We start from the raw sequence: 24,490 nt of genomic DNA, 5'->3' as shown, positions 1-24,490 counted from the left end.
GAAGATAAAAACACAGAAAAAAGATAGTCAACACTCAATCAAAGACTCACATTTTACACTTTTTAGCCTTTAGTTTATCAGTTAATTTTTCAGTTTAAACTTGTAACTTTTCGTATTTTAATAAAATCAAATATTTGTTCTACCAAAATCTTATATCTTTTTACATCTCAATGAAGATAAGAAAGTTCGGGACCATTTTTGTTATCAATCGAGACTCAATATCTTTAGCATGCTTGAAATTTGTTGTTCATCATAAACACTAAGAAATAAGAATAAGGCTTTGATAAGATATACAATATTTACAAACTGTGAAAAAAATTAAAATGACTTATATTCAATCTTATTTCAATTCAGTATTTTCAAATAGAGTTCAACAACATGACACAAGAAGTTACTTCCATTTAATTAGAGAGCAAACTAAAAATATAAATAATAAGATTAATTAGGATTATTAGAATAATGTTAAAAAGTTACGATAAAAAAATTGAGAAAATCACATTTATTGAGAAAATCATATTTAAGTGTCACTAAGCAAGTTTATCTTAAATTAGTCCCCTGAATTTGCTGAATTATAATTAAGAGATCTCAAGGGACTTGAGTGTTATTTCTAACACACATAAAAAAGATAAAATTACCCTTCAAATAATAAAAGAAGATTGGGAAAAAAAAAAAAAAGTCTCCCAGATCCTCTCACGGGCAGCAGTTTCCCATTTCGATTCTCATGATGCAAAAGTAATCTCTTTATTGGCAAACCAAAATATCATCGTGGAATTGCATGTTGAATCTGGTGCTCATCATCTAGGCGCAACGTTTGGATTAATATGGAGAAATGTGTTTTGAAAGAATTTTCAAATTCATTTGAGCTTGAGAACAGGAGCATTAATACTATTATATGTTGGAGATTGTGCCTTAAGCCAATCAATTGAATGGAGACATGATAGTATGATTTGATTTTATAAAGTGAAATTTATTAAATATTTTATTATATTGTTTTGCATGTTTTTATTATAAATAAAAATCCATGAATAATTAAAGAATTATTCTAAATGTCCCCAATCAATTATTATTATGGGAATAATTATTAATTAAAATTAGTATGATTTTAATTAATTATTATGTGATGATCATGTATGTAGATGTACATCAAAACCATAGGCACTTATTATAGACCAAAGTGCTAGACCAACGTATCATGAGAAAGTTACATTAATTGAGTTATAAGTATATCTCATTACAACTGTGTTACTAAGCCCTTAGACTTGATATTATCATAGATTCTTATATGAAAAACACAATGTTTTGACATGATTAAAAGTTACTTTTAACAGAGGGATCATAAATATTGCAATTGAGCATTGTGGAATCTATGTGGAGAAAAATGAATGATCAAGATGGAATTTTTTTTCCTTTCATTACAAGAGAGATATCTCTAAACCTCTTAATGAATAAGACTAAGAAATGCATAGCCGTGCTCAAATGAGATGAGTTTCTTTTGCTTGGTCAATTTATTTGGAGATGATGAAAGTATGGTTAAGCAATATGAGAGTGACATCTTCATATTTCATGTTTGATCTGGATAAAGTATGAAAAAAATGAATTGATAGAGTTGTAAGATAGGTTTTATCGATCACAGATCATCATATAATTTGGGTAATCATAAAGTCTTACTAGTTAGAGACTGCTCATGAATTGTGGGCCAAAAGAGTATTTTAGATTCACTGTTAATATTATATGAGCTTATAGGGGTTGCACACAAGAATGGGCTAATGAATATAACATGTTAATGTCCTCATTTAATTTAAAAAGTTTTCTGTTCTTTTAAATAAAATAAATCTAAAAGATCTTCTAATTTAAATTAGAAGAATATAATATTATTTATAGTGAAATAATATACTTTTATTATTATTGAGAATCATAATATTAAGTTTAATTTAGGAATTAAAATCTTTAAAAGATTTATTTTAAAATATGATATCTTTGAAAGAGTTCACAAATCAAAATGAATATCCTAAATAAAATGATACAATCCTAATAAAGATATTGATGGATGAAAATTAATGTATATATAATATAAATAATTTTTTTAAACAAATACTTATAAGAGTATAATTGTCATATCCCTTGGTGGCGGACAAATTTTATATCTTTAATATATAAAATTCATATAAAAATATTATTTAATTTAAATATGTGATTTAAGCAAAATTAGGGCTTTTTAATGAGATCTAAGAGCCTAACCTTTATATAGATAAGGGGGTTAGGGTTTTTGAGTTCATGAAACCTTGAAAAACCTCCTACAAAGAGAAAAAAAATTGAGAGAAAAGTAGAAGACATTTTTCTTTTAAGTTACAAAATAAAAATAGATGCAGCCATTTGGATAGAAGGACTAGTTGTAGTTCAAGATAAGGTGCTAGTTCAGTTTATGTAGATATCAATAGATGGTGTTCATTCAAGGAGCAACACCTATGATTTGAGTTGGTAAATAGAGATTGGAAGATTGGATCTCTTAATCAAATTAGTACATTCTATCTCTTTAATTCGATTAAGCAAAGCCAATGGATCCCTTTAGGATTTTGGGAAAATTTTTAATTTCATTCCGATGAATCAACATGATTCTAGTAAGTTTCCTAGAATTATCATTTCTTTGTTTATGTTGACATTCCCATGTTTAATTTCTAATTGCTTTTTACAATCTTATCTTTGAAGATGTTCTTCAAGAAAGTGTTCCAAATGGGAGGAAATGATATATGATGCTAGCATATCATTATCAAGTCCACATAAAAATAATAACAAACTAGATGATGAAAATTTTAGCCTTAAAGTTTTGAATGAAAATAGATTATCAGAATCTCATATCACTTTCCAAGAAGTCACATGTATTGAGAATTTCAACATTGTGGTTGATGGCTTGGTACTTGACTCAGCACTACCTAATAACCTCAAGGTCAAGTATTATAACAAATAAAGAATGTTTCTTCATGAGAATCTTATTGAATATTAAAACTATCAAGTGGTGGCTGGAATCATTTGTGAGACTATTAATATTGTTGATGTCATTAAAGCCTGCAACATCACAATCCCCCTAGTAAATTTTTATGTATGGCATAAAAGTTTGAAAGACCCAAAATGGTTCAGCTGCTACCATGAATGTTTGTTTCTTGCTTTATAGATTAGAATGACTAATAGATTTAGCTTCAAAATTCGAGAGGCACGCAAAGGCAAGAATTGATCGAGACTGGGTTGAAGAGGAAAGGAAAGTTCTTGAGCTAAAGCTTATGAAAGTGAAAGAGACAGTTAATAGACTTGATAGTGCTCTTGACTATCAGAATATGAACTTTGAGATATTGGAGGCTATGTTTCAGGATTTGACTAATATTCCCTGGTGATATATAGTACATTGATTCTTTCTCATATGCTTTCTTATAGAATGGGTTCAACCTGAAACATGGCGAGTGATACCCAAACGTTCCTTAGATGAATTAATGATTTTGTGGATGGAACATCCTTGCTACTATAGCACCTCCTTTAGTGGCTTTTGGAAATAACATGATGTATATACGTTGCAGATTACGAAGAACAAGTGGTGAAGAGATATGACAAAGAGCAAAACTCATGAGTCATAATTGGAAGGCTACTTGGGCAAGTGGTTGCAATAAATGGCTAGGGATTACCCTTTAAGGCTTGTAGAGATATTTTAGTTTTCATTGATAGTGTGCATGGAAGGGTGATAGAGGTATATTCTTGCGTCCAACTAAGGAAGGTGCACTACAGTTGAACCCATTGCCAGAAAACAATTAAAGAACTTCGTGTGTAATTGCACATCAGAAAATTTCATTTACTTCAAGCTCATTCAGGTTGCCTGAATAAGCTTAAAGAAATTTGAATCAAATCCAAAACTTGAATGAGTTTAGCTTGAATAAGTTTGGTATATGGCTTCTTTTATAAAATTAATGGATACTTAAACATTATTGTTAACTTAAGGATATCAAAAGCTTTTAAAAAAAATATTTGAGTATTTTTACACATTATATTGGTTTCCTTTTTCAATTGTCAACGTTAATGGATTTTAGTTAAATTTAATGGAATGAAGATTGTTGTAATAAGTTTATGGGTATTTTTGTATCTTTATTTACTTAAAGATATTGAGTGCTGTTAGAAAAAAGTTATTGAATATTTTTACCCTTTAACCCTTCCTTTTTTTTAATGCATTCAGTGTAAGCTTTGAGATGTTCAGAGTCCTACATTTGCTACTATGGTTGGGGAGATTTCAAGCACAGACAAAACACTTGCAACTCAAGCAGCATATTTTGTCTTTCAGCGCTCAAGTTTAAATTCCTTTGCTGGAATTCAATTACCTGCAATAGCTGTATTTCACCAAAGAATTATGGAATGAAAAGGAAATAGCCAATAGAACATTATTAGAATACTAGCAAATTTGATACAATTAATTTCAATCTTATTGGAAATTAAACATCTTGAAAACAAAACTAAACGTATAACTACAGTAACAAGTGCATTAAAAAAGCAATCCAAGAACTCAAGAATTTCGGTTCCACCCATGCAAAGAGACAGATGAGTAACAAACTATAAACTTAATGTGGATATCCAATTAGAATGCTTACGACTACCGCATAACTCTAACTCAAGCTGCATGATGATTGAAAAGTAAGCCACAAACAAACTTGCAACTTGTAAATGATGATAAAGAATAGTATGTCCATACCTGATACTGTTGAACAAATATTGTACCTTAGTTTAATTTTGATAATAACAAATTAGAGAACATTTTATATTGAACATAATTAATTAATCAAAAAATGAAAGGTATAACTGCTATAAGCATATCTCTTAACTATCTTCACATGTTAAAGATTTTTCATTGAGTACCAATATTGGTTTGAACTTCGAGAGAATGACAGAGAGATTTCAAAAGGATAAATTAATTCAACATAGTTTCAAGTGTTAAATTTTAAAAATTTACAAATTCAACTCTCAATTTTGTAACTTTGTTATAATGAATTTGTAAATTGTTTTTAAATTTTAATATAGTTAAAGAATAAATAAATTTATTTTCCCTATTAAAATTTAAAATATAAGTTGCAAATTTATCATAACAAAATTATAAAAGTGATAATTGAATTTGCAAATTCCTAGAATTTAGTGCTTGAAACTTAAATTGAATTGATTGATTATTTTGAGGCATTTCAGCAATTCTCCCTTTGTGTTTTTCATGCTTTCCATTTCAGTACTTAAATTATTTCTTTATTCATACTGAAATTGAGTGCTGCACTTGTTTTTCATTCTTCCCATACTCATTACCGAAATATTATTCATATTATTTTCAGAATTTGGCTCTTGTTCTTCATATCTATCTTCTCTTCAAAGCTAATTCCTGAACTAAAAGTTGTTACTTTTGAAACTATCTCATTTTCTTATACAAGTTTTTATCTGAACTGAATTCCTGAATTAACTGAGCCTTACTTCCAGAATTCCTCTCAATTCCTGAACTAAAATTGTAAATTCTGAAACTAAATTATGTTTTCAATGGTTTAAGGTTTTAAGATATGAATTGTTCCTGTTCCTGAACTAAAACTCCTTTTATTTCGAAACTAAGACCATATCGTCATTTCTCGTGGAAGTGCTGCAAATTCCAAAATTAATTTATCTCTATGCCAAAATTCATATCTTGTTAATCTTAAACCTTCTAAGTTAACATCTAACTTTCGGAATTATCAATGGGAGAATGATAAGTAAGGACTCTCATATAAACATTAATGTCTAATTAAAATTTTTTTTAACACTAAACATTCTCAAATTCAGTACTCATTCTTTTATGTTTTAATACTAAAATTTTTAATTTCATATTAATTTTTTATAAGTTCCTTACTTTCATTATCAATTATAAAGTTCTCATTCTCTCAATTCAGGAGCTATTCTTTGTCACTTCTGGAATTCATAATTTTATTTCATTATAAGTCACAAACTTTCTTTTGTCAAATACCTACATATATTTTACTCTATTTCAAAACTAATACGGGAAATAATGTTTCAAAAGATATTAGGAAGATTAATTGAAGTCTTATATAAAAAATTAATTACTATAAAATCTATTAATAACTGTATTATTATTTTTCTTAAATCGATTGATAATAAATTTTGTAGCGATTAATTCTCTTGTGTAGTGGTTTTATGTAAAGCCGGAAATAAGGGCCGAGCCTGAAAGGTCGGATTTGGAAGTCCTGTTTAAATAAGAGTTCGGACTTTAAAAATAAATTTTTTTAAAGTAATCAGTTTGAGGGCTTAGCCCTGATAAACCTTCTAAAAAAGGGCTCGAGCCCAAGCTACCTTTTAAGCCCTATTATATTATTATTATTATTTTTTTTAGTGAAATATATGTTTGAAACTAATGACCTGCTTACCGATCCTATATGCATTATATTATTATTAATTTTAATTTATTTTAAAATTAATTTAATATAATTTAATAAATATCAGTGTATAGTATAAAATTTATGATATTTTTTATTTTTTTATAATTATTATATTTGTGTATTTATAAAAAATAAATTATTTTTTAACCAAGATTTAAATTTTATTACTAGACTTCTAAATGTGTGTTGTTTAATTTTTAAAAAATTATGAAGATTTTAATTTTTTTAATTTCAAAATATTTTAATGAATTTATAATGTTTAATTTTATTTAAATTTTTTTATTTTTTTAAAAAAGGGCTTGCAGGCCTGACCCTAAGCTCTTCATATAAGGGCCGAACTTAAGAAATGAGATTCAAAATAAAAAATTGAGCTTTAGGGCTCAGGTCCTTAAAGGCCAGGCCTGCCTGTATTCCCAACTTTAGTTTTATGTAATTTTTCAAAGTTGTTCTCTTTTTTATTATTTTTTAATATGGAAAATTTTTCCTTTTTTAATGTTTTTTAAAAAACTAGAAAAAAATTATATTCAGATCTCATAGAAAGAAGTTTATTATCTAGAGGTCCCATAAATTTTATAAAATATTCTCAAATTTTAAATTTGCTTATTGACAACTCGACTAAGATATTAAAAATGAAAAAATGGGTATTTATAACTTGTTATTATAAGTTATTATTATTTTTAGAAGTTATAAATGATCGTTGTATAATTGTCAATATCTTTAATTAAATTGTGAATGATCAAAATTTAAGACTTTTTATAAAATTTATAGCAGTGTTTTTAAAGCCGGACCAACTGGATGGTCGGATCGGTCTGACCATCGACCGATCTAGTTTTCAGTCTGATTCATATGAGAAAAACTATTTTAGGGGTTGAGCCGTTTCGAACCGACGGTCGGACCGGAAATCAAAATCAAGCCGGGAACTGAATTCAATTTTCAAAAATTAGACTATTAAAAAATTTTTTTTATTTTTTATCAAATTTTTAAAAATAACTAATTTTTTTCAATCATTTGATATTATGTTGTATCATGTGGCTTGTTAAGTCATGATAAACTTAAAATATTTAATTTTTTAAATTAAATAGTAATTTATATGTATTTCTTATATTTAAATTATTATATGCATATATAATTTTTTTAATTTAATTATTATATTATCGATTTGACCATTAATTTAATTCATTGAATCATATAAACGGAGAACTGCTAACTTTTTTGATTTGATATTCAATTTAATTTTTAAAAACATTAATTTATAGCACTCTCCAAAATAAACTTCCTTATTTGGGACTGAATGTATTTTGTCCAAAAAAGTAAGCCTCTTGTGGCGCCATACTATTTGACGAACTTCGCGGTGCTCTCCTCCCGAGTTCAAATTCTCATCACGCATGGTGCTTCTCTCTCTCTCATTCATGGTATGATCCGGAGCAATAACAGTCTGACACCAAAATAAAATACGCTCACTGGATTAACAGATTCTTCGCTTTCCCTGATGCGCTCTTTCTCTATCTTCCACATTTGCTTGCAAATCTCACGCTCCGCCCCAGAATTCTTCTCCATCTTTCTTTCTCTCTCTTAAATCCCACCTCCCGCTTTTCCTCCTCCAACAGTAGCAAATTTCACGGCTACTCTCCGGCGGCGAGGTCCCCGTATGTGGCCATCGTAGACCCACGTCGCCGTGATCTGTCTCCGGTTGCCTTGCAGTTCTTTTCAGGTTGGTATTCGTTCATTCTTGTATTGCCAGAATTCTTAATGTTTATGGATTTACGGGCATGCCGCCTGCGAAGGCGGCCCGTTCGGTTCTGAAGTAATGTGTTGAGTTCTGGTTGGAGGATGAGTTGGATGCATTGCGAGATGTCATCGTTGTTAATCGCGTTCTTCTTGTTCTTGTCGTATCTTGATCAAAGCTCATATTTGGACAATTGACATGTTTTGCCAGCTTCCCGTGTAGTGGTTTTCAAGACATTTGTTGTCATCTCATCTCATTTTTAATTTGATTAAGAAGAAATTATATCAAGAAGCAAGTTGCAAATGAAAGGATAAGGAATCCTCCTTCGTAAAAGACCAAAACTGATACAAGAAAACAAAGGGGAATGAAACATGCAGTCTTTCTTCAGAATGCTATCCAGTTTCTGCACTACTCATGCCTGCAGTACAAATATGGATTATATTTAAGTACATGTCTTTAAATCTTTACTATTGAGTTCTCCAATACAAACTATATGAAAAAAGAATTTGGAAATCTAATCATGTGATGCTGGGTTATGAAGAAATCTGCCAGTTATGCTTTTATTGAGGAACTTAATAGTAAAAATGTAAATTATAACCAAGTTTTCTCCAGTGGGAAATATATTTGTGCGTGGTCTATGAATCTTCAACATGTTATTTGGATTAGTTCTATTAAGTATTGCTGTCCAAATTAAAGATTTGATTTCTGAAGTAGTCTTAAAATTCCAAAAAGGTTTTTCAAGAGGGAAAATTTCTTGCGTTGAAGAGAATATGAGAATGAAAATGGGATTATATTTGCAAGCATGTACAACTAAAGCATGTAGATTCCAAACTATCCTATATACTTAGTTGTGTCAAGGAGAGGCCGGAAGAAGAGTTTCTAGTTCATTGACGTCTCTATCAGTTAGATGCTATAAATAAAATGAAAATTGCAAGAATGCATTCCCCCCCCCCCCCCCCCGGGGACACCAGAATTTGATTCCATGCCTGTGCAGTTTACCATCAAGCAATGAACCACCAAGGCTGGAGTCAGCTGGTAAGAATGCACTTTCCCCTGAACTGAACTAAAGTTTTGAACTGGGCTGATCTGCACAGGGTATCCACATATCCTCCTAAAACCTGATATTGCAACCATCACCAATCTTCAGAGAGACAAGAGATAACTGATAGAGCTATATCCCTGAGAAATAAACTTCCAAGGAATAATGAGAGTAGCAGTAATCATTGGGTTGGGATGCCACGAGGATGCCACTAATTTTGATTCAGACCACCGTTGCTTCAAATTACCAGCTGCCATGAGGAAGTTGATTATGGAAAAAAAAAAAAATCATAAACGTATGCTTTTGAAAACAATTCTCTCGGACGCCAAATTACCAAGGCCCAATCCCTCTTTTGATTTTCAATTCACTTGATCTCCTGATTAACAAGATGGTCGCTTCCGATTCTCCCACTTCCAAATTTTCAGAAACTTTTATTATAGGAATATGAATGAGCGTTAGATAGTAAAGTCTTGAATGAGGGTATAAAACCAGACCAGCCAAAAGAGGAAAGGGGCTATTTCCAATTATCAGTGCTTAGGTAACATAAGAATCCGTGCATACCTAAAGGAGGTAACTCATGGATTAACTCGAAGACAAACTCTTTAAGTAAGACAGTACTGATTTCATTTTGATTCAGTTGGAAAGCTGGATGTGCGTCAAGAATCAATTTAATCTTTTCCATATCTTTTGGCTTATACAAACATGTGAAGCTAAAGGGAAATAAAAGATATCAAACTGAGTTTCTTATCATTTTTATTGCTGAACTAATTTCAAGATTTTCTGTTTTACATCTTTGTAGTTGATTTTTAATCTTGCTGCTGCTTTTGAAAGAAACATCAAATACTTACCTAACGTTCTGGTTTCTCCTGCCCCCTCCGGATCCCCTTTCTCACATCCTTCTTTTTCATGCATCACATCCCTCAACTTTATATATGTTTGTATGTTAGCAATTTTAAATTCCGTAAATTCAAGTTAACTGCTTATCTTTTATTATTTCTTTTCCATCTTGTTCTTTTGATTTTTCCTGGGCAGGGAGGTATTTTTAGGGACAATCAATGGGGTAGAAGGGGAGAGAGACTGTTGCCCTGCTCCATAAGTTTGTGATTGTGACCTTGGATGTAATATTGATGGGTTGATGGGTTGTAGTAATATGACTAATATCATTCCTTTTTTTTTTTGGGGGCGGGTGGGGTTATCCCTTCTTTTCCTGGCCAGGCAATCTTATGTAAAGGGATCTCGATAGATTCAGTAAACCCTTGCCTCGCTCTACTTGAAGTTGTGAAGTCTTCGTGATGGGTGCTATAGAAAGTCCTGTACATGACAAAGCAGATTATCTTCCAGGCGAAGCAAAGGATATTTTGAAGTCGTTGGCCAGTGAATGGGATGATGTTCTTGATGTCAATGCGTTGCAGGTGATTCCTCTTAAAGGGGCCTTGACAAATGAGGTATTCCAGATAAAATGGCCAACAAAGACAGAGGAAGCCTCACGAAAAGTCCTAGTAAGAATTTATGGTGAGGGTGTAGACATTTTCTTTGACAGGAACGATGAGATCCGGACATTTGAATGTATGTCTAAGCATGGGCAGGGGCCTTGTCTGCTAGGACGGTTTGCTAATGGTCGTGTTGAAGAATTTATCCATGCACGGGTACTGTAATTTGCTTTCATTATTATCTTCATGCTCATATTGCTTATACATCCTTTGACACTTGAGCAAATTGGTATTTGAGGGTTCGAGAATGACAACGATAGAATGAATGCAGCATAAAATTGACATAATTAGTGAGAGGATCAAAGGCAGGTCTCCTGCATCATGTATCACCAGTAAAATTTAGGCTCTGGCTTTACCTTACTAGCATTACCACAATTCTGAACTTCTTATGCTTTTGATCTTTCTCAAATGAGAATAATCTGTTTTACTCCTATGTGAATTCATCAGACATTATCGGCATCTGATCTGCATGATTCCAATATCTCTTCTCTTATAGCGGCCAAAATGAAGGAGTTCCATGATCTTGACATGCCTGGTCCAAAAAAAGCCCACCTTTGGGACAGATTACGGTATGTGCTTTTGAATAAAATTCATTTTAAGAATTAGTTGCATGTGTATGTCTTTAAATAGGCATGTTCTGCTTCCATTTTTAAATTACAGTTTCTCAAAATCTTAAATGCTTCAGGAACTGGCTTGGTGTAGCCAAGAGTCTGTGTTGCCCTAAAGAGGTTGAAGCCTTTTATTTGGATACAATTGAAAAGGAAATCTCTATGTTGGAAAAGGAGCTTTCAAGTGCTCACCAACGGATAGGGTTTTGCCACAATGATTTACAATATGGTAACATAATGATTGATGAAGAGACCAATTCTTTGACCATAATTGTGAGTTTTTCTTTTTACTAATCAGTGAATTTATGGTTGCTATCGCCAATGGGGAGAAATAAACTACTCTAATTTTTCTTGCTGGACCTGCTGTGAAGAAATAATAATTTTTTTTATATTTAGAAATAATAAGTTCTACTTCTATCATAGGCTTGTCAAGTAATACTTGTAGAAAGAAGTATTGTTTCTTATACATGGATTCTGCCCCTCGTGCCTGGTATTGCACTGATCTGTTTCCAGTTAACTGAACTTTTTCAAAATACATGGAAGATTACCCTCTTGCAAAACCAATTAAAGAAGGATTTGGACAATGTGTAAGAGGCGCTGTTTGAAATCTACTTTGCATATTTTAAAACCCAGAACCCGTCTTCCCTCAACAAAATAGAAAAATTGATAAAAGAAAGATGGAAGAGGTAAGGGAAGAAACCTAATCATCATCCTGGCAAACCAATATATTAGATGTGGGAGTAAGACTATTGAGTTGTCATAATTATAACTTGATAAACTTTGTTGTTTCTTGTTGAGATTTGATCCTACATTTCAGGGTCAAATTAAAATTTTAAAAATAAAGGAAACATGGGACATGAGAAATTTTTTTCTTGGTGACTGACTATTGATATAATTTTGATATGAGCATGCAAATGTCAATTTATACATCGATTTAGGACTTGAAGTAAAATACATTCTGTTTATACATGTATATATACATGTTTTTAATATTGTAGGAGAAAATATGATGTTTTGTCGTGAAGCTTTCATACTCACCTGTGTGGTTCATCAATCTTTACTGATTTTCTCATTTGTAAACATTCTTGTTGTGAGAGATTGATAGGTCATAGAAATCATTTGTAATTTTAATGCCAGTCCTCTTGTAACAGGATTATGAATATGCAAGTTATAATCCTGTTGCGTATGACATAGCAAACCACTTCTGCGAGATGGCTGCCAACTATCATACAGAAACACCTCATATTCTAGACTTTAGTAAATATCCTGGTATGTGTCCTTTATATTTTAATGTCATATTGTACTTATATGTCCTGCGAAAAATGACCTTTATCTGGCTATTTCTCAGCAGATCTGGAAAGGCGGCAATATTTTGTTTATGAATATCTGCGTTCTTCAGGTATTGAATTCTCACATTTCTTTTAATTTTAAGGATTGTATTAAATGTTCATTGAATTTTTGTTTCATTATACAAAATGCTCATTAAGATTTGCTTGTATTTCGTCATCTATATAAACATGTTTCACCTTAATTTCCCACACTCATACTAAAATTATTGGACATTAATATAGGTGAAGAACCTAGTGAAAGTGAAGTGGCGCACCTAGTGCATGAAGTTGAGAAGTATACGCTCCCAAATCATCTCTTTTGGGGCATTTGGGGAATAATTTCGGTATATTCACTCTCTCTCTAGCATGAATTGTTCTGTCTCTAACATAAACTTCTCATTACTTTAGGATGCATGTGGCTTGAGTCCTTGGATGATGGGGAGAAGTTAGTCAGTATATCTGGTGTATGTATTCACACCAACACATGATTTTGGTAGATTTTTTACTAAACTTATAAATCCTATGTTTTTATTCATGAAAATCATGTCTACTTAACGTCAATTATCAAGCTATTATTCATCCATATATTTTTTTTATTTTTCATCTATATAATATATGACACTTTTCAATTTTAAGTACCCCTCATTAAATCTTCTATTTTCATCCTTATTTTGGAATGTTATATGCATTCTACTCTCATTCGACTTCATTGTGCGCCTGTGATTACATTGTTTGTAGAATCAGACAGGAAATTATTCTTTTCATTTGCTTTCAAATTTCAAATCTGCAGCTTTCGAGCCCCCCTTAAAGTCTTACGTTCAATGATACAATACAGGATTTGTTATAGAAATTTGTTATACATTGGAGTCTGGAGTTCAGAAGTGATTTCTCTGTGCTTTCTCCAGGGTCATGTAAATAAAATCGACTTTGACTACAAGGAGTATGCAACGCAGAGGTTTCAGGAATACTGGTCAAGGAAACCTTTTGTTTTGGGCTCTGTTGGTCCTTCTCCTGAAAGCGTTATTGACGATACCAGTATGTAATTAGATTTGAGGTTTTTTTTTTTGGGTATTTCTGCATTGTGAATAGATGGTTACTCATAGAAACAGATAAAATTTTGTGATGTTCATATGTGATCTTTCTAAAAGTAATTTCACATGAACATTTTACTATTTGTATGCCTGTTTATGACAGATTATACTGTTGATGTAAATAGGTGTTTGATTTTAGCATTAAAAGCAATAACAAAATAGGTGGCGACCCATTGTTAAATTGATCCTGTGCCTCTCATCGCTGTGAGATATAGGGAAAGCTTGTCTTCTTGTTTTATTCAAAGAAATGCTGCAATAAAATTGTTGTAGTGAAGACTGAAAAAGTTAACAGTTAAAAACGAGATTAATGATCTGTGGTGAAGGTTTATAATCGGAAATTTTGCTCCCTCTTTTGTTATTAAGGGATAAAGTGGTGTGCGTCTGCCAACAAAGGTCAGTCTAGTTGGTAAAAATTTGTCCTATAACTTATGACATCGTGAGTTCAAATTTTATTGTCAATATGAGGATTTTAGTGATGGGCAATATGTAAGTACTTTTATAAACATTCTTTAAATTTGAAGATATGTTCTAGCCTTCATGAGCTTGGAATTCAAATCACCTAAATTTTTATTTTTGTATTTTTGTTTCTAAAAGAATAGTGTGTTTGTGTGTGTATGTGTCTCTCTCTCTCTCCCACTTGGTGCTTAGCCCTTGTCTTATTTTAGGGGGCCACTTTATCTTATAGGTATATAATCATTTTTTTGATGGGTGCTTTATAGTGTTTATGTATTGTATCATGTTATGTTTTGAGCTTTTCTTGGATGCCCTAGTTTCAGGTTATCTTATCCCACAACCATGTGTAAATTTTTACTCTATTCCACATAAAACGACCCGTTGTTATCTGTTTATTATTACTATTATTTTTTTACATATACTAATCTCTTGCTTGAATTCTTTTTTAATTGCTTGACTACTGTTTTCAAAAATTAATATGGCATGACACCTTCATCTTTTTCTCATTATTTTTTTGCAAAAAATTTAGTACAAATTTATGTGTTCATGCATGTAGTGAAAAATATCATCTCAGCTTTCAAGGAAATATGATTTCGTTTCCAATAGTGTGGGTGTATCTGTGTATTTGAGAGATTTCTTCTATGGCTGTAATAGATAATGTTCTGTAATTTACAAAGAATGTAAAATATCACATTTCTTCATTGCTAACCAATTACATTCTTTTACTCCCTCCCCTGTTACATTAAAAATTAAGTTATAAGTTGTTACATTAAAAGGTTGAGTTAAATTAGTTAATGCTTTTAAAGTAGAATTACTCTTAATGATGCTCATTAAATGGAGGATGATGAAATAGTTAAGAGGTTGTTTAGTGAGTTAAGAAATATTAAAACAAATGGCATTTAGAAAAATCAAAATGAGAAATTTGCATAGGGCATTATAACAAGGACTATGGAAGAGGGGTTTGTTGGTAAGGACAAAACAGTATTCTCTTCCGTTCTAGAATGTTTAGAGTTAGGCAACTAATTTACCAAGATAAAAAAAAAAAGAAGAAGTTAAGTTTGTTATTGGTAATGAATATGTATTGATTTTTCTAAAATATCTCATTTTAATCATCTATATTGGAAGCTACCTCTATTGATTGCATATATTATGTGGGTAATCAATGAGATAGTTTGGGGGAAAAAATAATAATATAGGAGACAAAGGAGATTAGCTCTTACATTTGGAATCGAAACGAACTCATTATATATCTCGGACTAAATGGAATATTTTGGATAATTTCTCTAACCACAAACTTTTCTACTAGAAAAATTATTTCTTTAATACAACTATCTGGCATTTGCTATTATCAAATTAAATTCAAGCATCATCAACCCAATTAAAAGCGCTTCTATGCCTTTGCAAGCGTGATTATTACTCGACCCAATTTTATTCATAATGCACTTGAATAAAAGGTTTTGTGGCCCTTTTTATAAGGTACCACATTGAGTATTTATCAGGAAAAATTACACCTAGGTTTCACAAAAGAAAATTTATTACTAAGAAATTTTATAAAATTTATAAAATATTTTTAAGTCTCAAATTCTGCACACTTAAAACTTAATAAATGGTATTCACAATTAAGCAATATGTATTTACAACTTAAAAAAAATGATAGCATGTAATATAACGATAGCTTGTAATATAGCAAGATGTAATTGTCCGTTGCTCAATTGTTAATATCCTTTGTCAGGTTATAAATGTACAAGATTTAAAATTTAAGAACATTTTGTGAATTTTACAGGATCTCTTGATAATAAATTTTCTTCTATAAGGCCTAGGTGTAATTTTCCCTATTTATTACAATTTTTTATTTCATCCTTATTTGAGGGAAGAAAATAGATTTTTTTTAAATGTGTATTTAACATTGTTAAAATATAAAACTTACCTAACTTTTAGATAAAGTTAATAAATTTTAATATTTTTTTTTGTTTCGTTCAAAAAATGCTGAAAGTGTCTTTATAAATAGGGTTGGAGGAGTTCATGAAAACTTTATACATATACATGTTCTTTGTACGCATGTAGGCGTGTGATGTTCATGTTAGGGTTTGGTTTCCATTGTTGCAGTGGAGAAATTGATGACTAAAGAAAGTACAGCGAAGAGCCACCATCATGGACACAGACATTTACACTCGAGGAGGTTGAGGAAATTTCTGAATCTGGCCATGTTTAGGTCCAAACACAAGCATTAGCACCAAACATAAAGACAGACAGTCTCTTTGCAATTTCTGTGGTAAGATTTGTGCCTCAATCTGAGTGTAACTGAGACTATCCACTAAAAAAAAAAAAAAGAAAAAGGAATACAGTTCAATACTGATTTGTTTGATTGTTTCCATAACCAAGTGTGCATGACTTGAACTGTCTTATTGCTTTATCATGTCATTAATTAAATAATTAATATAGAAGCAGAAAAATGTGTACGAAGATGAAAGATTTTATTGATTATATTGACAAATCATTAATGCAGGATATAAAAATGCAAAAACTTGTTTTAAGTTATAAATTTCATTTACCTATATCTATTGAATAATTATTAATTATTAATTTATTATCTGAAAAAGAGAAATACGCATGCAGCAAGAAAAGGCCCACCATGGATGACACATCAGCTAGATGACTTGGCTTAATATCACAACGACATGTCATCACATAGATAGTTACTTTTATGCTCATTTTGTTAAAAATTGCAAAGCATTTTTCAATTCTTTCCATGTTTAAAATATAAAATCTTTGGATTTTTTAAGAGTAATTACTCCTTTCATTAAAAAATATAAGATATTTTTAATCAAATTATACTCCTAATAAGTTAGTTAATTATCTTTAAACTAATATCATCTTTCTATATTTATTCTTATGAAGATTTGTTTAGTAAGGATGTTTTTGAAAAAAAAAACTCAATAATTGTATATTGAAAAACTAAAAATCTCATATAATTTTGAACATCAAAATCAATTTTTTTAAGGGAGGGAGAATTAAGTAATGATTTTTGTAAAAATTATTTTAAAAAATATTTAATATCATTAATATTTTTATATTTATTTTTGATTAAGTTATCTTATTAAATAAAGATAAATATAAAAAGAATTTCTAATTTTCAATGATATCAACTATCAAGTGAAAATAAGTTAAAAATATTTTATAATTTTAAACATTTTACAAAATTATATTAAAAATTATATGTTATTAGAACAAAAATAATTAATGCATATAAATATTGATAAATATTTTAAAATAGAATGGGTTATAACTTATAAGCATAGAATGCAAAACCGGAGAACTAGCCAGTTGGATCAATAACCTGATGAACCAATTACTTATAGTGTGTTTGGATTAAAAAATTTACAACTAAAGTTAGGATTCAACTGAAGTTAGCAAATTGAGGTTAGAAGAAAAGTCAGTTGATATAACGTGATTTATGTTTGGATATCATTTTTTTTCAAAAATCAGTTAGATAAACTGAAATTTGTTTGAATGATTTGATTCAAAAACTAGTTGAAATGTTTAATGACAAAAATAAGCATGAATTTTTTTATCTTAAATATTAAATCTTAAATATGCATGTTTATATTTTTTTGACTAATTAATAAGTAAAAAATATTAAACTTAAAATCAAAACTTGTTATAAACTTGACTTAATTAATTAACCATGTTTATACTAGGACTCGACGAGATTTGAATTAATTAACCATTTGTTATAAACTTGACTAGTACTCAAACACAATATACTCACGGAATAACAAAACCATGGATGTAATTGAAGAGAAGGAGGAGGAATGAGATCATAACATATATATATATATATATATATATATTTACACGAATGTCCCTGAATCAGAGACATATCTCTCTACTTCAGCAGCAACATACAAATATACAAACAACAGTATTGTATTTTCATCTTTTCATATCATAGGCCATCCAATGGTAATGGATTCGCTGTTCTCTCTGAAACCTTATGGTGTCAATGTCAAGCCACCCTTATCCCTCTTCCTTCCTTTCCCTCCCAAGTTCCAGTCTCATCGTACTCGCTTCATTCCTCAGTCTTCCTCTAAGCAGGTTAAGATTCAGTGCGAGTTTGAAGGGAAAGTGAATGGCGCTCTTTCTGGCGACTTTGACCCCCGTTTCATTGACTGGGTATATGCATATATATACTGCTTAATTAGCTTGCCTTTCTTGGAGACATATCTCTCTATATATAATCTAGAGGAGTCCAAGAAGCAAACTTAGCACAAGTCTTGGAACCCAGCATGCATGTTCTAGTCGTGTTCCAATACCTTGGGTCCTTAATTCTGTTCCTCAGCCACGGCGAGTAACCGTCCAGCCAAAACTCCTTATAGGCCCTGTTGAGAACTTCCACGCCGCCGCCCTAGCTCATCATGATGAACCCTAACAACGTCAAGCCAATCAGCGTCACATGAGAAGCAGCATCACCACCAGGTACAGCCACAGAGTGCATGCACGTGGAAGCATGCTCCAATGAAGCTTGTCAAAGATATCACCAGAACCACAAAACCTATGACTAGAAGTGGTGTCTGTAAGAAGTTTTCGCATGTTTTACTAGTCCTGGCCATCCACAGTCCTGTTTGTAAGAAGTTCAATGTGGAGATCTTGGTGCTTCAATTGAGGTGGAGATCGATCGAGATTAGGTGCTAAATGTAGAGCTTGGAAGGTGAAGTAAAGGAAGGTGGAGCAAATCTGGAGGTGCAGCTCAGTCATGAGAGGAAGAAAATAGCACACACAACAACATAAAAAAGCCAGACAGCTCATGGGTAGATACATAAAGAGAGAGAGAAAGCATAAAAATTCAACATCATTATGCTTGCAACGGCTTTTAACGCTGACGTTGATGCTAAAAGCCAGGTCTTTAGGCTTCCAGAAAAAATGATCGTTTATGGTTAACTGAGGTTGAGATTTTTTCCTAATCCAAACAATACAAAATGAACATTTTATATCCTAACTTCAAATTGGCTAATTCTAATTGAAGTTGAAAGTTAATCCAAACATGCACTTAGCCATTCTGAGGTTGATGAGGGCATTTGGCTTTGGTGCTCATCATTGGACCATTCAAACTAAAAATATGGGTGGTCCAAATTTTAATGCTTTATTTTGATATTTTTATTTTATATTTATTATAAAATCTATGAAATTTTAATAAATTTATTTTATTATTAATTTAAATACGCATAATTAATCTAAATAATCTAATTTAATATTTAATTTTTTGATAATTTTTATAAATTAATTATTCAGATATATTTTGAATAGTTTGGATTTAATACTAAACTTATTTCAATTTTTTTAAATTTTTATTTGAAAAATTAACAATAAAATCCAACCAAAATATATAAATGACAATCAAGTCCCCTCAAATGTCATAATTCATTTAAATTTTTTAGGAACTTTTTTGACATTAATGATTTTAGATTAATGACTAAATTTCTCCTTGTTTAAAATAAAAAAAAAGGTGTTGCTCAATTTTTTTAGAAACAACTTTTGTTTAAATGATTACAACTTTTGTTTTGTGAATCACAAAAATTGAACAAGAAATTATAATTTTTCACATGAAATTTCTTTTATAATTTATAAATAAGTTCTTAAAAATAACTAGTCTAAATCAAAACTTTAATTCTGTGAGTAGCAAAAATTAAACAAGAAATTACAATTGTCCATGTGAAATTTTAGTTCAAATCTTGAAAATAATCAGTTGCAATTTTTATTTAAGTAATTACAATTTTTATTACGTGAGTTGTAAATATTGAACAAGAAATCACAACTTCTCACATAATTTTTTTATTATTAAAATTCAAGTTTTGAAAATAAATCATTTACAACTTTTGTTAAAACAATCACAATCTTTTTCTATAAATTACAAGAATTGAACAAAATATTACAACTTTTTATGTGAACCTTTTTTTTAATTTTAAACAAAGGATATTTTAGTCATTTAACATTAAATTATTAATATAAGAAAGGTACTTAGAGATTTCAAAGAAATTATGACATTTTAAAGTATCTAATTATTATTTATATATTTTGATGGAATTTTATTGTTATTTTTCCTTTTTAATAAAGATAGTTTTTAAACTAACACTTTAAAAAAATTAAGAAAAAATGATAATTTAAAAATTTTAAATTTAAAATTTTCATATTATATCTAGATAATTAATTTATAAAAATTATAAAAATATTTAATAAAGTAGATTTATTAAAGTTTATAATTTTTATTTTAATAAACATAAAATAAAATATAAAAAAATTATAAATATATACCGTTCAAATTATTGACGCAACTGTGAGAGGCTTTGAACCGGTTTCCCTTTTGACTAGAGCCGTCAATTACGGGCCGGGCTTTCATTTTATCTTTAAAAATGTAAATCGGGCCTAAAAGGGCTGGCCCTTTTAGGCCCGAAAATAAAAGGGCCGGCCCTTTAGGGCCAGGGCCGGCCCTTTTAGGCCCGTTTATAATTTTTTTTTAAATTATAATATAAAAAAATAAAAGATTAAATACATAATTCAAAGAAATGAACATATTAAATGTATTCATCCATCCCTTATTTATTTATTATGATAATATTAGTTAAGTTTAATTTTTATTGGTATTTACTTTGATGTTGCTATTTGATATTAGACCTAAATATTTTAGTTTTCTTTATTGTTGTGGTGTAAATTAATTTAAATTTATTTTCTTAAACTTAATTTTATGAATAATAACTTTTTTTATAATTATAAATATATATTTTATAATTTTTAATTGAAAAAATAATTTTAAAAAAATAGGACCAAGGCCCTGAGGGCCGGCCCTTTAGCCCTGAGGGTTAGGGTCGGGCCTTAAAAAATGAAACCCTGACATGTAATAGGGCTTATTAGGGCCAGCCCGTTTAGGCCCTGACCCTTCAAAGGCCGGCCCTAATTGACAGCTCTACTTTTGACCTCCGAGACTTCGAAAAGGTCTCGTTTTGTTTTTTTTGGTTAAAAAAATAGGCGCTCTCTCCCTCTGAAATCGGCGCAGGCTCTGAAATCTTCCTCGCCGTCGTGAACTCGTGGGTGTTTGCTGCCGCCGAGCTGCTTTTGTCTTTGTCCCTCTGAAATCTATCTACCCGCCTCGCCTATCGTCGTGGACTTCCTATCGTCTGTTGCTTGCAGCCCAACTCCATCATCGTGCTCTTCAATTTCCGGAGTTAAACTCCATTTCGGTTTGCTTTCTCCCTCCCACTGACTCTCCTATTCTTCATTCTTCTGGTTATTGTTTGTCTTTGACCTACTTAAGTGATTCACAGTGCATCTGAGAATTGGTAACTGGTACTAATTGTATTGTAAGGAATAGTTGAGATTTTATTTGAGGTAATTTCAGGAGTTTTTCCATAGGTGATCATAAATTGCTAGATGAAATTGGAAGATAATAAATTGCAAGAATGTCATCATTGCCCTTCTTCAATGGCTTGGAGGAGTCGTCTGAATCAATTGGCTTACTAAGACATCTTCGTTAAAGCATCTGGAACAATGCATATTTCAAAGATTTCAGATGCTCTCACTGATTGTAATTTAGGTCCGCCTATGTCTAGATTTATTTTAGATGTTCTCTTTCGTTTTATATCTTCATAACTTTGATCTCAAATTATCATATCAAATAGGAGCCCAAGTGAGTATATGTCAACCTTTAAGGGCCCCCTTCTTTTTACAGCCATTAAAATGAACAAATGTAATCTGCAAACAACTTGAAAATGAAAATGGGTTTATTATTTATTTATTTATTAAGGGAGTTGGATTAAATTTGCAAGTGGCAGACTAGTTAACGTATCAGATTGGGCTTACCAACCATGCTTGTGATTCAATGCCATTGCTGTTTAGCATCTGTGATTTCCATGAAATGGTATCTGTTGACAAATTGCAATGGATTGAGAAACAAAAAGATTTCACCGCCTTGTTAGAGTGAGTTTCATAATTGAAAGGGAAGCTTATCCATGTGTATAATAGATCACAGAACCATTTTGTTTTAGGTTATTCAGAATTTTGTATAGATAATGGAAATATGATTTCTTCTTACTTACAGGGAGCTTTTTATTTCCACAGTTGTAAATGGCACAGGTGAAATAGGTGTTTGCTGATTAGAAGGTTTTATTGAGTGTCTAAGAAACATGTTTAGACAAGCTTTGGGCAACCTTTGCAGCAAAAGTATGTATGCTTATGAAGGGAACCGAGTTAGGCCTTGGATTTATGCGCCCTCAAGTTATTTCCACAATGGGAAGGTAATTTCTCTAGCTCTTGTTAAATTCTTTATTTTTTTTTTGTTTTTATTATTCGCCTACTTCTTAGTTAGATTTAGCGTCAGCCTTCTTTGTGCAGCATTTGGTCATAGTTCATGTGTCAGCATATTTTTGGCAACTGATTTTTTCTTTTGCTTGGTTGTTCTTTATAATATGTGTTTTTTGTTTTGTTTTGTTTTCATTTAGCACATTAGTAGCATCCAACAAGCCACTCATTATTGGGTCCCGATTTTCTCCATTGAAGAGGGGAAAATGATTCATTTGAACAAATTTGTGTCATTTAGTTGAATTTGATGGTTTAGAGCTCTGTTTTCATTAAAGAAATTATGCTTAATAGATATTGATCATCTGGCTAAACTAAACAGTCAAAGTTTATTGAAAATAATTATCATGTAACATTCTTCTTCCAAAAATAAAAGGATCGTTAGATCTCTTTATTTGGAGTGTTCTTGTTGACAGCTGTGCTAACTTCTTTTACGTATATTCCATATAGGTTCACATGTCACCACGGAGCTTTTTTGGCGTAGAGGATTTCCTCGATGATGACAACAGCCGGCCTTACACTTATCAGAAAGAGAAGAAATCAAAGAATCCAACTAAGCATGTCTCATTCAAGCAGAGAACAGTTGCATATATGGAACCTTTCACGCTTGATGTGCTTATCTCAAAACGCTTTGTAACAGCTTCTATCACTCATAGGATGACAAGCAAACAAGTTGCAGTTGCAGGCACCAACTCTAAGGACATAAAAGCCGTCCTTCGGTCTCGTTCCGACATACCGGCATGCTTAGCGATTGGCCAGATTTTAGCTGAAAGGGCAAGAGAAGCTGATGTTTACACTGCTTGTTATACTCCAAGAGAAAGGGACAAGTTTGAAGGGAAAATTAGAGCTGTGGTTCAATCCCTCATTGATAATGGGATTGATGTCAAAGTTTATCTTGACTGAGTTAGCTTATTAAATGTGCAAATATTATTAGTGAAGTTCTCTAAGTAGCAGTTGGCAATGAGCCAAAAGAAGTTCCTGATATATTGGCTAGTAGTGATATAATCCTCTTGTATGTTCGTTCACTCATGTCAATTTAGTCTAAAGGTATGTTTCAACTATGACAATGTTGATTATCTTTTTCCTGGACTGATTTTGTAGTTGATTTTATTTAACAAATTTATTTAATTCATTGCAGTTTATGAAATTAGAAATGGGAAGTAACAAAGGTTTGCTTCTAATGTATAAAAGGTGGGGAAAGTGCCATAGTGTAAAAGTTTATATGTGCATGTGTATTTGTGCTTTGCCGTGTGGGTGTGTATTGTGTGTTGAGTTTACATGTTGATTAACGTCCACTATTGCTCATCCTTTTCAAAGCTGCTCTTTTTCAAAATATTATTTGGTTACTCAACCCAGTAAACGGTACACTCTTTGCCTTGCAAGTGGTTTTGGAAAAATCAATAGACACATACTATTCCATGATTCGTTTACTAGCTTTTCTGGGAAATTTCATGAACACTTGGATCAGACTACTCATTTTGCATTGAAAGTCTAACAATGCTTTTCTGAGTTGAAACTTAGTGATGCTTAGCCTCATCAGTCGTTTACTATCTCTGTACTCGTCTATCGAGTACTTCCACAAACACTTACGTGTTTATTTTAGATATGCGTAGTTGTTTACGCTTTGCTATATTTGTCTGCTGCAAGTTGTTGTTGGGGAAAATGACAATTAGAAACCTAATATGAACATTAATTATAATTAGACTTTGAATTTTTGGAATCCCAAAAACAGAATATGATTTTTACGAGCAATAAAATATTTTTTGTTGATTGGTTTAAGATTTACCATTGATTTTTATAAATTATCAACTAACGTTACAAATAAAGCTAGTAATTCAGGCGGGTTGGGTTTATTTGGATTGAGTTTGAAGTATTCTACTCTTTTAAAAAAGCCCATATAGCCATGCTTGGCTATAACTTTTTTTCGTTAGATTTGGGCTTGGCCAAAATTATTAACTTTATATATATATATATATAG

General features: G+C 31.0%; 2 protein-coding genes across 9 annotated transcripts; both read left to right on the top strand.

The window, feature by feature from the left end:
* Positions 1–7,779: 7,779 nt before the first annotated feature.
* On the top strand, positions 7,780–16,490 carry LOC129312925 (probable choline kinase 2). Of its 7 annotated transcripts, none has more exons than XM_054955719.1 (9): positions 7,780–8,142; positions 10,412–10,842; positions 11,134–11,255; positions 11,372–11,567; positions 12,446–12,563; positions 12,643–12,693; positions 12,866–12,966; positions 13,031–13,086; positions 13,528–13,659. In XM_054955719.1, the coding sequence occupies exons 2-8, from the start codon at positions 10,489–10,491 to the stop codon at positions 13,070–13,072; spliced, it is 984 nt and encodes a 327-aa protein (XP_054811694.1). In that variant the 5' UTR covers positions 7,780–8,142; positions 10,412–10,488; the 3' UTR covers positions 13,073–13,086; positions 13,528–13,659. The 7 variants fall into 7 exon arrangements, with proteins under 7 accessions (XP_054811694.1, XP_054811688.1, XP_054811693.1 ...); XM_054955713.1 differs by lacking the exon at positions 13,031–13,086 and adding an exon at positions 16,273–16,490 and having other exon boundaries at positions 7,783–8,142; positions 13,528–13,657; XM_054955717.1 differs by lacking the exon at positions 13,031–13,086 and adding an exon at positions 16,273–16,483 and having other exon boundaries at positions 7,786–8,142; positions 12,646–12,693; positions 13,528–13,657.
* A 4,679-nt stretch (positions 16,491–21,169) lies between these two features.
* Positions 21,170–23,644, top strand: LOC129314222 (uncharacterized). 2 transcript variants are annotated; one of them, XM_054957583.1, is made up of 4 exons: positions 21,170–21,398; positions 21,571–21,751; positions 22,276–22,451; positions 22,963–23,644. In XM_054957583.1, the coding sequence occupies exons 3-4, from the start codon at positions 22,341–22,343 to the stop codon at positions 23,413–23,415; spliced, it is 564 nt and encodes a 187-aa protein (XP_054813558.1). In that variant the 5' UTR covers positions 21,170–21,398; positions 21,571–21,751; positions 22,276–22,340; the 3' UTR covers positions 23,416–23,644. The 2 variants fall into 2 exon arrangements, with proteins under 2 accessions (XP_054813558.1, XP_054813557.1); XM_054957582.1 differs by lacking the exon at positions 21,571–21,751.
* Positions 23,645–24,490: the final 846 nt, after the last annotated feature.

The sequence above is a fragment of the Prosopis cineraria genome, unplaced genomic scaffold, assembly GCF_029017545.1.
Source record: "Prosopis cineraria cultivar Desert tree isolate PC_DT_omini unplaced genomic scaffold, ASM2901754v1 PC6, whole genome shotgun sequence".
Lineage (NCBI taxonomy): Eukaryota > Viridiplantae > Streptophyta > Magnoliopsida > Fabales > Fabaceae > Prosopis > Prosopis cineraria.
Note: the sequence above shows the minus strand (reverse complement) of the source record. Positions and strands in the feature narration are given on the sequence as shown.